This window comes from Fragaria vesca, unplaced genomic scaffold (genome assembly GCF_000184155.1).
Source record: "Fragaria vesca subsp. vesca unplaced genomic scaffold, FraVesHawaii_1.0 scf0512956, whole genome shotgun sequence".
In the NCBI taxonomy this organism is placed as follows: Eukaryota; Viridiplantae; Streptophyta; class Magnoliopsida; order Rosales; family Rosaceae; genus Fragaria; species Fragaria vesca.
Window position 1 is genome coordinate 438,754 of NW_004443397.1, and position 11,953 is coordinate 450,706.

The following is an 11,953-nucleotide window of genomic DNA, read 5'->3' on the forward strand; positions in this document are numbered from 1 at the left end:
GAGAGAGAGAGAGAATATTAGCTAGAGGTGCTTTTCCACTAGATATTAAGGTCGAGTGTCACCGTTCAGATGTGGGCGTGCCCCCCGCACACCACTGACTTTATAATAATACTGTTTTGTTGCCTCTCTAACGCATTTTTACTTCGGGCCCACTTTTCACTGATATATTACCAGTGGTGGTCCACAACTTACCCTTCTACTTCTTTGCTCTCTCTCTCTCTCTGTCGTCGTCTCTCGTATCTCATCGTCTCTCTGGTTTTGGTGGTTGGCTCTTCTTCAAGGGTTTGGACCCCATATTCCAAGTACACTAATAGCCATGATACCTAAAGCTTTTCATGCATTTTTGGACCCTTACCTGTCCTACCCCATTATAAATTATCATCATCGACTGCGCTTATTGTCCTTCCAATTCACTGCTCTCTCATTCTCTTTCTTTCCCTTCTCTCTCTGCACATTAGTTTGGTTTTTATTTTCTGGGTTCTTGTTGGCTAAGCTACCTACTAGCTGCTAATGTCTGCAGAGGATCAAATGAATCTCTCTATAAATGGTCAGTCTCAGGTCCCTCCAGGCTTTCGCTTCCATCCTACGGAAGAAGAGCTTCTTCACTACTATCTGAGGAAGAAAGTTGCCTATGAGAGGATTGATCTTGACGTCATTCGAGAGGTTGATCTTAACAAGCTCGAGCCATGGGACATTCAAGGTACTTACAGCTCCACTCTCCTCGATCTTTAGCTTAAATTGTGCCTCGAATAATATAACATGTTAAACTTATATGTTTGCGGTTTCAATTGACAGAGAAGTGCAAGATAGGTTCCACTCCGCAGAACGATTGGTACTTCTTCAGCCACAAGGACAAGAAATACCCAACTGGTACTCGAACAAATCGTGCAACTGCTGCCGGATTCTGGAAGGCCACCGGCCGTGACAAGATCATCTACAGCGGCATTCGAAGAATCGGATTGCGAAAGACGCTTGTGTTTTACAAGGGACGAGCGCCTCACGGTCAAAAGTCGGATTGGATCATGCATGAATACAGACTTGATGACAGCAGCAGCAGTCTTGATACCACAGTAAGCCTGCCAGCTTCATATTAATCCATTTTTTGCCATCAAATATTTATCAGTGGCAAATTAGTTGTCAAACACATCTAACAATGTGCTTTTCTTTGTTGCAGGTTTCTAATTCAATTGGGGAGTCGATGACCGAAGACGGGTGGGTGGTTTGCAGGGTCTTCAAGAAGAAGAACTACCAGAAAGCAATGGAGAGCCCTAAAGCCTCCTTCTCAATGGACTCGCAAAACAACCAAATGCTTCCGGGTTCAAGAAACGACGGCGTTCTCGATCAGATTCTATTGTACATGGGAAGAAACACTTGCAAGATCGAAAACCATGACTCACTTCATCATGAAAGGTTCATGCATCTTCCACGGCTCGAGAGCCAAACTTCTCTTCCCTCACTTCCAGTCCAGTTCGATCACAACCGTAGCTTCAAAGCTTGTTATCATGATCAGACCATTGATGACATGCTTATAGAAACCGATCAGCAGCAACAACAACAACAACCTTCTCCAACAAACCAATCCAACGACCTGGTTCATGATCATCATGATCATGATGACCCCAAAACAAGAATAGTCAATGACTGGGCGACCCTCGATCGGCTCGTGGCATCTCAACTCAATGGCCATGAAGACGAGACCTCAAAGCACTTGTCCTGCTTCGGTGACCCTAACATGGCCTTTTACTCTTCTTCTCCTTCTAACGACGGGGACTTACAGTTGTCCTATCCATACCTACGTCAAGGAAGAATATCACATAATCAACCCGAAGTCTTCAACAGTGAGAACGATCTCTGGAGCTTCACAAAATCATCGCCGTCGCCGTCATCATCAGACCCATTATGCCACCTGTCGGTATAAGGGAAGCACGACCTAATTAAGCTCGATCCAAACGACATATACACATACACGTACTATGATAGAAGTATATAATATATATGTTCACTGTTTACAGATGCTACTTATATCCATCGCAAGAGAATAAATTAGATACGTAAGGATATAGTGTGGAATAATCACCCGTATTTCTATTATGCAAGTATTTGTTGTCCAATTTTGGGAGTTGTCAGCTCTGTTATAAGCATGCTAGCTCTTATTTTCTACTTTGCAATTATTTCTTTGGGTTAATTATGCTCTTTTAAAAGGCATGAACATCGTTTTATTCAGTGAAATGATTGATCATCATATCGAGCTTGCTACATATAATGTAGTAATGCAGCATATAATTGGTTTAATTTGCGGTAACAATATTATTGGTAAGATGTCGTTATTCCAACCAAGCAATTGGTTATTGTTGAGTGTATTAATAGAGAGCGGAACCCAGCCAGTTATTTCAAACCTTCACCTAACGAGAAAAGAAGATGATGCTCATAAAGCTGACCACGTTTTACCAATAAAGATAAGATAAGATAAGCTAGAGTCATGAGGCAGTGAGCCATGAAAATCATATGGAAAATCATATAAAATTGAATCGCATATTTTCATGTAGATATTCTCTAGGACTCTAGCTCTAAATGGCTCGTGAAAAATATAGATCCATATATAGTACTTCTGCTCCGCCTTGGCTGCATGCGTATATTCAGATGTTTGTGAAATCTTTGGGACCTAGAATCCAAATTCTAACGAAATTTGCTCAAAAGAAATCGGCCAGTTCATATGGCATAGACGCTAGGGTTGCTAAATAGGCCCTTTAAATGGCTTAAATCTAATAGCAAACACACCTTGTAGATTTGTAGAGCACAGATCTTGGGACTGTTCGAAGATTTTGGAATGGTTGCAGCAAGTTCTCCAAACCCTAACTATAAACATGTTAATCATTTTTTTCTTTTCATTTTCATCAGAAAAGGAATGGCAGAGCTAGCTTTTGTTATATATGCTTGCTAGGAAACCGTAATAAGATCGAAAAGATGATGTTCAGTTGAAGGAGAGGTGAGGGCTACGTTTGAGAAGACATGGGAGAAGAGGAGAAAAGATAACGTCCGATGAATACTTGATGGATACGATCAGAAAGCCAAGAAATAGGATTTAAAAGATAAATCCAATTAAGAAAAGAAAGAAAAAACCATAAGTAAGAAAAATAGAAAGAAAAAAGAAACAGAAATTATAAGTTGATTATGTGTCTATGCCATGTCAAATGCCACATAAGGTGGGCTCTAGGTGGTTCACCAAAAGATGGTTCACCTAGCATTACTCTATCTAATAATTTTCAAGCTAAGAAATAGAATTAGATTCGTTGCACCCTAATTTTATCCATGTAGGGTAAACTAATATCACCCTTATTAATGGGTTTGAATCCTACAATAAAAGCCAGTTAAGAATCAAAAGGCAAAGGGCCAAGTACTTGTTTCTGATTTTAGCAACAGCATGTACAATGAGAGCTTGATGATGTTGGCGCTATCTGATACTGTTTTACTATCTTAAAAGTTAAAAATCTTAACTTGGTACCTGTGAGTCGTGGCCCGAGGATGATCTTGGCGAGGCAGCTGAGAGGAATCGACTTGGTGCTTAATTAGCATAATCATTGAATCTAATGTCTCTGTAATTTCATGAAGTACTTATTAATCGCATGCTGAGTTGACACAGAGAAGATCCATAGTTCCATACGTACTGTCTACCGATTGTATGGATCTGTTTAATTACTATCTGGAGTTTTTGATTGATCTGAGCAGACAGACTTAATATGATGAGCTTTAGCTTTTTAGGTTGAAGAAGCTCCAAACTCGTCATCCAGCTTATTCGAGGGAATATTATGATCCAAGTTGAATGTTCAAATTAAAGTTCATACTAAACCAGTAAACTACCAGGTGCTTGATGCAATGTGCTCCGTCGTAGCTATAGAAACGCGAAAATACTTGTAAAAATATGAAGAAGCGAAGATCAAGCATCTCTACCAATACCATGCAGTTGCATTGTTTCAGGTGCTTGATACTGGAAAATTGGTGGACAAATGTGTAGAGTATAACTGATAAGGAAATTACAAGAGATCTGATCTCTTTGATCACAAAGTATTTGTCAAATAATGTTAGAAAAGACTAGCTTGCGATCGATCATTGTATCATTAGATTTTCCATTTGTTACAATGAGAGGCATAATACTGTCGTTGAAAATTTCCAACAGTACTGTAGGAGAAAGACCACTTGATATTTTATGCAAATTTGATTGATTGAAAGACTTAATAAAACATAATCAAACTCATATGTTTCGAAAACCTAATTGCTATGTCAATCACAACCAACTCTAATTAGGGTTATACCGACAGACCCTACACAGAAATGAATGGATCATCTTGTTCATCATGTAGTTGTCACTGCTGCATGCTTTTCCTAGTACTGATTCATAGTATGCCCAGACATAAAAGAAAAAACAAAAAACATAATATGCTAAGTTAAGCTTAATAATTGTTGCATGAAGCTTCGTATGAAAGCTAGATATATAAATTTTGTACTTAAATATGGTGATGACAATACACAGATCGGACTGAAAAGGAGTGGACGACGTAGAGAAATTTCAAATTTGTATGTAAATGATTATAGTTGCTATATATCTTATAATTAACCACAGACGAAGTAGCAGTTTTTTCTGCAACGTACAAGATTTTGCTGAAGGATGTTAAGAGATTGTTAACTAGTTAATTTTTTCTTGGTAAATAAATTTGATGAAATTGGACTTGGCTAAAAACGGCCAGGCAGAGGAAATCTCAAAGAGGAATTATAGACTAGCCCCAGTAGAGTAACAAACAAGAACGAGGAAGCAAGCCCGGAAAATCCTACATGTACTAAGAAACCTTCAGTAATCGACATCACAACCGATCAAGAAAAGTAGACAAATTCGAAGAAGCTCAAGATAACTAATTAGCCGTACCCTTAGTGGGATCAAACACATTATCGTTTATTTTACCATGGAATGACGTCTTTAGTTAGTGAAATATTAAGTTGCCTTGGTTTAAATTTAACAGTAGCTAGAAAATTTAACACGACTCATATTAGGAAGAACATCTCCTTCATTATGGTGATCGAGGAATGTGTTTGTTTCTATTACTCTGAAATCTGAATCATGTCATGATTAATCTTGAGAAAGACCAAACCCAAAAACATGAAAAAGAAAGCCCAACTTAAACGATCCATTTCAAGGCCCATTACCCCAAGTTGCGCGAGCCGAGAAAAGCAACGTCGTGTTGGCACAGTAACACTCAATAATTGAAAGTACAAAACATTAGAGGCGGAAAGTCATTATTACCCCCTATATCCACTAGATTGCAGGGGCAATACTGACTTTGGGGTAGAGAGAGAGCCTCTCCCTCTTAAATGCAATCAATTTTGAATTAAATTTTAGCGCTAAACCCTCGTGTGTCTCCATTTCAAAATTCAACCCCCCCAAAATCCAAACCCTCTCACTTCCCCATTTTTCTAATTCAAAAAATTATTTAATTAAAAGTCCTCGCTGTATATCCCAACCTCTTGTCTCTTCCCCCCTTTCCTTCTTCTTCTGCTTCACTCTCACTCCTCCAAGCTCATATTTCGAGGCAAAGCAAACACCATGGGTTGCGTTTCTTCCAATCTCTTCAACCACGACGGTGAAGACTTCTCCCAGCTCGGCAGCTCCGCCTTGAGCCACCACATCGTCTCCCTCACCTCCTCCACCTACGGCCTCCTCACCCTCGACCCTCCACCCAACTCTACCCCATCTACTCCGCTGACCCCACCTTCCCGATTCACATTCGGCTCCATTTTCCCGACCTCGCTCTCCGAGCAGAAGTCGCTCTGGTCCGACCCAAAGCCGCTCCGGTCCGACCCGGAAGTCATCAACTCATGGGAGCTCATGGCTGGCCTCGATGCCGACAGCTTCAGATTCTCGCCGCTTCCTCCGCCGAAGCCGTTTTCTATCCGAACCCCGAAAACCGCGGATAAAGAGAACTCCAACCCGAACCGGGTGGGTCGGGTCAAATCCCCGCTGGACCGGTTCGAGTGGATATGCCCGCCGGGAGGAGAGAACAAGCTTGTCCTCTACACGACGTCGTTGCGAGGAGTGCGGAAGACTTTCGAGGCGTGCAATGCGGTGCGTGCGGCGGTGGAGAATCTCGGGGTGATGGTCTGCGAGCGTGACGTGTCGATGGATCGCGGGTTCAGAGAAGAGCTCAATGAATTGATGGAGGGGAAAGGGAGAGAGGCGGCGGTGCCGCCGAGGCTGTTTGTGAAGGGAAGATATGTTGGTGGATCCGAGGAGGTTTTGAAGATTGTGGAGGAGGGTTTGTTGGGGGAGATTCTAGAAGGCCTGCCCAAGAAGCGGGCCGGGTCGGTTTGCGAGGGGTGCGGGGAAGCGAAGTTCTTGCCGTGTTTTCAGTGCAATGGGAGCTCGAAGATGGTGCTGGTGGTGAAGGAAGAGGCGGTGGGGGTGAGAGGAGGAGGAGGGACGGTGGTGGTGAGGTGTCCTGAGTGTAATGAGAATGGTTTGGTGCTTTGCCCAATTTGTAGCTGATTTGCTGATGAAGCAGAGGGCTTTTGGGTTTTGTAAGATGTTTCTGAATTATGATCTATTACAGTAAGATATTAGTTTCTTATTTTGGGGACTCTGCTTGAGTTTCTGGAAAATATATATGTGTCTCTTGTTTTTGTCTGTTTATATATGTATGTTGTGGTTTGAGAAGTTCTTTTAGCTTTGTTTAACAATGCATAGTTTTAACTTCTAAAAACATGTACAAAAAATTAGAGATATAAAGATTACGCTTTTTTTCCATTATAGATTCACAATGCCTGGTCATAATCATAGTAGATTGAAGAACAGTGATTGAATCTGAGGAAAATTCTGTCAGTTGGGTCTGTGTGGAGAATTTCAATGTGGATTAGGCTATAGACTGTTGTGCTCGAGAACTTTAAGAATCTAATGAGGTTTTGTTGATTATTTTACTTTGATGAGTCTGTGCAATAGATTACAAGCTGTTGGAAGTTTACTTCAATCTGCAATAGGCACCTATTTCACTTATTTGTAGTTTGTAAAATGAGAATTTTAGTTTCACTCAATTTCTTTCTATATTGGAGGCTGGTCTTGTATGATGATCAATCTGTTATGACTTTACTTGGCATTAATTATCTCTACTCCTCATATCTGTGTGCAGCAAATTTAGTGCAACCAACATACGATTCAAAGCTTTGCAATGATACTTGAATAATCAGAAGTGCATTGAATCATTTGAGAATCATTGTCCTGCTATAGATTCATTTAGAGTTGAACCTCTCAATGTGCTTGGAGTTTCATATGGACTGGGGTAATACCTCATCTCTTGTACAAAGTAGTGTGAGTTCAGCAGATTCAGCCATTTTATCATTTGAGAAAACATATTCTGGGTCTAGAGATATGATCCAGTCAGATATCAATGTCTAGGTCGACAACCATTTGCATCTTGAGAAAACCTCCAAACAGAACTTTAATCGACACTCACTTGCCATTGCTTTTGTGTGCTATTATACTGTTCTCAGCTTTTACTACTATACGGATGAATCCTGAAGTCCAGCAGCACAGATTAGCGCGAATTTGGTTAACATAAGCTGGTGCTGGTGGTATGAGACTAGAATTTACTTCATTTTCTACAAAAATTGTTACCGTTAGAAGATGTAACTTCTGTAGATCATGAATGCTTTCACTTAAGCTCACAATTTCCTTGTTTGCTCTTGACAATCATAGCTTGCATTGGCCTTATCATAGGAACTTGTACTCTCAATCTCAGTGGAAAATCTGTCCGGAATAAAGGATCCATAAAGGCTGATATTGAGTTAGATGTGTGCCTGCTAGTGCTTCAGAAGCTTTTCCGTTTTATCTCATTGGTGTTTGAATTTTAGTACTGTAGTGAGGATTGAAGTGGGATGACAGGAAAGGATGGGCCTCCTTTTCCACAGTAAAAGGACAATGATTTCTGAAATGGTAAAATTTGTATTGTATGATTGTATCTGGAACTACTGCCCTCACTTTTTCAGGTACTATTGCTTAGTTTCAAACTTCTAATTTTTGTTGAGCAGTCTACTTTGTTCACTTAAGATGCTCATATTCATTGCTTGATGGGATATCTGTTCCAGTAAGAAGATCTAATTGGGCTCGGATCTTTTTAATTACTTTTATTCTCTTGTGTAAGAAAAGTTGGGCTGAGTTTTCACCGCGCAGAATCCTAGTACAGTAACCTAGAAGGTGTGGTATCGTTTGGGCTTGGCGTTATCAGACCAGGTGACACGTTCCGCCATTATCAAGGTTTTGTTCATTGATGTGACACTGACATGAATACCAGGTGGTCCACATAGATTTTACAGATTTGTTTGCTACCAATTAATCTTTGAATTCAATGGGAAAAATTACATGAGGAATCAGTTAGGGGTGATTCAGTTCTCACTATCGGTAACGCAGTTAAATCGGTACTTGCAAAGAAAAGAAGTAAAGAGAACAGAGGAGGAAGAAGAAGAAGAAGAAGAAGAAGGGTTTCCGATTGGGGCTGTTGCATCTTTAGTTTCCCTTTCTCATGTTCTGTTGACATCAATGGTTTATATCGGAGTGTGGATTGCAATTTAGGGTCTTGAATTTCACTCTCATTTTCCAATCGCCTCAATATTTACTGGGATACTTAACAATGATCTAGAAATAGTTAGTGGGATGGGGAAAGTTTGGAAGGATCAAGGATGGGGGTTGCTCTTACTCAATTTGCTAAAACTTAATCAAAAAGTTGACTAGAGAGAATCATATCAAACTAGTTTGACTGGTAATGCTGGGGAAATGAAGCCAACTCTGATGCTTTTATTTTACCTATGAATAGGAATACGGGCTCCCTCTGCCATTTTCTTAGTTGGTGCATGGTCTTCGAGAACTAGGGCACCACCACCACCAAACAGATACTTATAAATTAACCCAGAAGCACTGTGACCTCTCTCCTCTCCCTCGTCCTTATGATGGACTTCTCTATTATCACATTCATGCTCACCTTCTCCCTCGTCCTTATGTTGTCCACAACACGTGAAACCATTTGGTTTGCGTCAGTCTTATTTAAAGCCTTTGATCAATCACAGAACCACTGTGCTGTTTTTTTTACTCAGACTTTGGATGCTTTCTCTTACATTAACACCCTCTCCATCTCTTCCTGCGTCTCCTTCACCATCTCAACCTTATTGCTTTTGCATAGATTTTGCCAAATGTCTGACACCCTCCATTAGTTTTATAACGCATGCCACTAAAAAACGCCATTGCTGTTCCTTCACAGATATATCGGAGCTCGTAGTACTTGATTCTTCATATAAACAGACAAACATCATGCACGTCTCTTCTCTCTCTATATATCCTCAACCTCTCTCATCCATCAAATCAAATTAAACGCTCTAGCTCTTAACCTCTTCAATCTCTCATTCTTCATAAGCTTCATTCCCTCTGGTGTTGAAAATTATGTTCAATCACTTAAATGGGAAAGAAAAGTGGTAGTACTTCATGGTTAACTATTGTCAAAAGGGCCTTCAGGTCTCCGTCTAAGGATCATGACCAAAAGAGCAGCAGAAGAAGAGAAGACCATGAACCAGAAGAGGAAGAGAAGGTAATAACTAGCAATGTGCTTAGTTTGATTGTTTGAATTGACTCCATTTTTGTTTTCTCATTTTTGAGTTTGTGCATGCAGAAAAGAGAGAAGAGAAGATGGCTATTTCGAAAGGCTACTTCACATATTCAACAATGTGAAGCAACAAAGACAGAAACAACCATATCTGTGACTCCTGTTTTGGCTGCTGACCAAAAACATGCATTTGCAGTGGCCGCAGCCACTGCAGCTGCGGCCGAAGCAGCTGTTGCTACTGCCCAAGCGGCAGTAGAAATTGTTCGGTTCACTAGGCCGAACAATTTTGCCAAAGAGCACTATGCGGCTACACTCATTCAAACAGCTTTCAGAGGTTACTTAGTAAGTAACAAAGTACTTAAGTACCATATACAAATTAAACTAGAGTTCAAGATCATGAAATTACTTACATGAAGGTGGTTAATGTTTAAGTTTTTTGTTTTAGGCGAGGAGAGCTCTGCGTGCGCTTAAGGGTCTCGTAAAGCTTCAGGCTTTAGTGAGAGGTCACAATGTTAGGAAGCAAGCAAAGCTGACACTTAAATGCATGCAAGCTCTGGTTCGAGTTCAAGATCAGGTTCGAAACGAAAGAGCCAGGCTTTCGCATGAAGGAGGCAGAAACTCCATGCTTTCCGAAACAGAAATGAGCTTATGGGAGTCCAGATACCTTCAAGACATTCGCGACAGAAAGTCGATAGTAAGTAGCTGCAGATTTTTGCTTACTTCACTACTTTAGTATAACATGAATTTACTATTGATCACAGTTACTAAGTAACTACTGGCATTTGTATCACAGTCCAGAGAAAAAGTGAGTGAAGGAGTTGATCAATTCTTGTTACAAAGTCGAAAGGAAGCTTCTTTAAAACGTGAAAAAGCCCTTGCTTATGCCTTTTCTCACCAGGTTTGACATAATTTATTTTAGTACTTGTAAAACTTTGTTCATCAGAACCAACCATGTAATTAAATTTCCCCAAATTTCAGATATGGAGGCCTAGAAGACACCCCTCTATAGGGGAAGAAGCAGAGCTAGAAGAGAGAACAAAATGGCTTGATCGGTGGATGGCCACAAAGAACTGGGAAAATTACAGAGCTTCAACAGACAAAAGAGACTCCATAAAAACAGTGGAAATGGACACTTCTAGGCCTTACATTTCATCCCAACACCAAAAACAGCCAAATCCAAATGCTGCAATGGCTTCACCTTTGCACAAGTCACATTACAACAACATGAACATCTCTCTCGGCCACTCTCCTGCAACACCCTCTCCTTCAAAACCCAGAGCGCTAAAAGTGCGTTCCGCAAGTCCTAGATGCTCTTCAGCAGCACATACCCCCAATTTAGGCTCTGCTTACTGTTTCAGGGGTGGTATGTGTAGATATGGTGTCGGCTCAAATAATGTGATTGGTTCAGTGCCTAATTACATGGCTGCAACCGAGTCTGCAAAGGCTAAGGCGCGGTCTCTAAGTGCACCACGGTCAAGGCCAGCTACACCGGATAGAGACCGGGGTGGTTCGGCCAAGAAACGGCTGTCGTACCCGGCCCCTGAGTCACATAGCTTGGAAAGTCCTAGCTTCAAGAGTGTGCAAAATGGGTACTATGGAAGGGAGAACTTGTCTACTTACACTGATAGCCTAGGGGGAGAAATTTCTCCATGTTCAACCACTGACTTAAGGTGGTTACAACAATGAGAGATCAATGACAATGATACATGATCAATGTGAATCTCGTTGCCAGTAGTTATTTCTTTTGAACTTCTCACTTATTCTGAGTAATATGAATTATTCGCAGCAGTCTCTGTAATATTTCATGAACTTGTTTATTAAGTTCATGATATATATGCCATAACCATCAACATTGGTAAGATTACAGGCTATTTCCCCCCCTAAATCCCTAATATTAGCTCTCCTAATCAATGTAGGATTAGCTGACAAGTTTAAAGTGAGACACTAATATAAATCCCCAAAATTGGTAGGAATGCACGTTATGTAATTACCAAAATTTTGCATCACCTTTTCTTTTCTTTTTTAATTCTAGTCAGTTTAGGCTTACCGATTTCGATCAATCCTTTCTATTTAGGGCTTGTTGGAGACAAAGATAAGTAGTGGCACCGATCTGATCAGTTGCCTACGACGTCCAATGATGATGAGGATGAGAGTATGTCGTTGGTGTTAATGATGGAGGAGTACGCTGTCAATGCAACCAGTTGGACTTTGCGGTAGATTTCTCAGAGAGAGAGAGAGAGAGAGAGAGAGAGAGAGAGAGAGAGAGAGAGAGAGAGAGAGAGAGAGAGAGAGAGAGAGAGTAGAGAGAGAGAGAGAGAGAGTAG

The 11,953-nt window shown here is 40.8% G+C and overlaps 3 protein-coding genes across 3 annotated transcripts; all 3 read left to right on the top strand.

The window, feature by feature from the left end:
* Window positions 1–412: 412 nt before the first annotated feature.
* Window positions 413–2,073, top strand: LOC101302030 (NAC domain-containing protein 43-like). Its single transcript, XM_004309483.1, has 3 exons — window positions 413–700; window positions 796–1,070; window positions 1,175–2,073. The coding sequence occupies exons 1-3, from the start codon at window positions 511–513 to the stop codon at window positions 1,916–1,918; spliced, it is 1,209 nt and encodes a 402-aa protein (XP_004309531.1). The 5' UTR covers window positions 413–510; the 3' UTR covers window positions 1,919–2,073.
* Window positions 2,074–5,593: 3,520 nt separating this feature from the next.
* Window positions 5,594–6,698, top strand: LOC101302320 (uncharacterized protein At5g39865-like). The gene has a single exon (XM_004309484.1). It carries the CDS (start codon window positions 5,594–5,596, stop codon window positions 6,530–6,532), a length of 939 nt encoding a protein of 312 aa, XP_004309532.1. The 3' UTR covers window positions 6,533–6,698.
* Window positions 6,699–9,485: 2,787 nt separating this feature from the next.
* LOC101291008 (protein IQ-DOMAIN 14-like) lies at window positions 9,486–11,315 on the top strand. Its single transcript, XM_004309525.1, has 5 exons — window positions 9,486–9,614; window positions 9,696–9,971; window positions 10,075–10,323; window positions 10,423–10,527; window positions 10,608–11,315. Exons 1-5 carry the CDS (start codon window positions 9,486–9,488, stop codon window positions 11,313–11,315), a joined length of 1,467 nt encoding a protein of 488 aa, XP_004309573.1.
* Window positions 11,316–11,953: the final 638 nt, after the last annotated feature.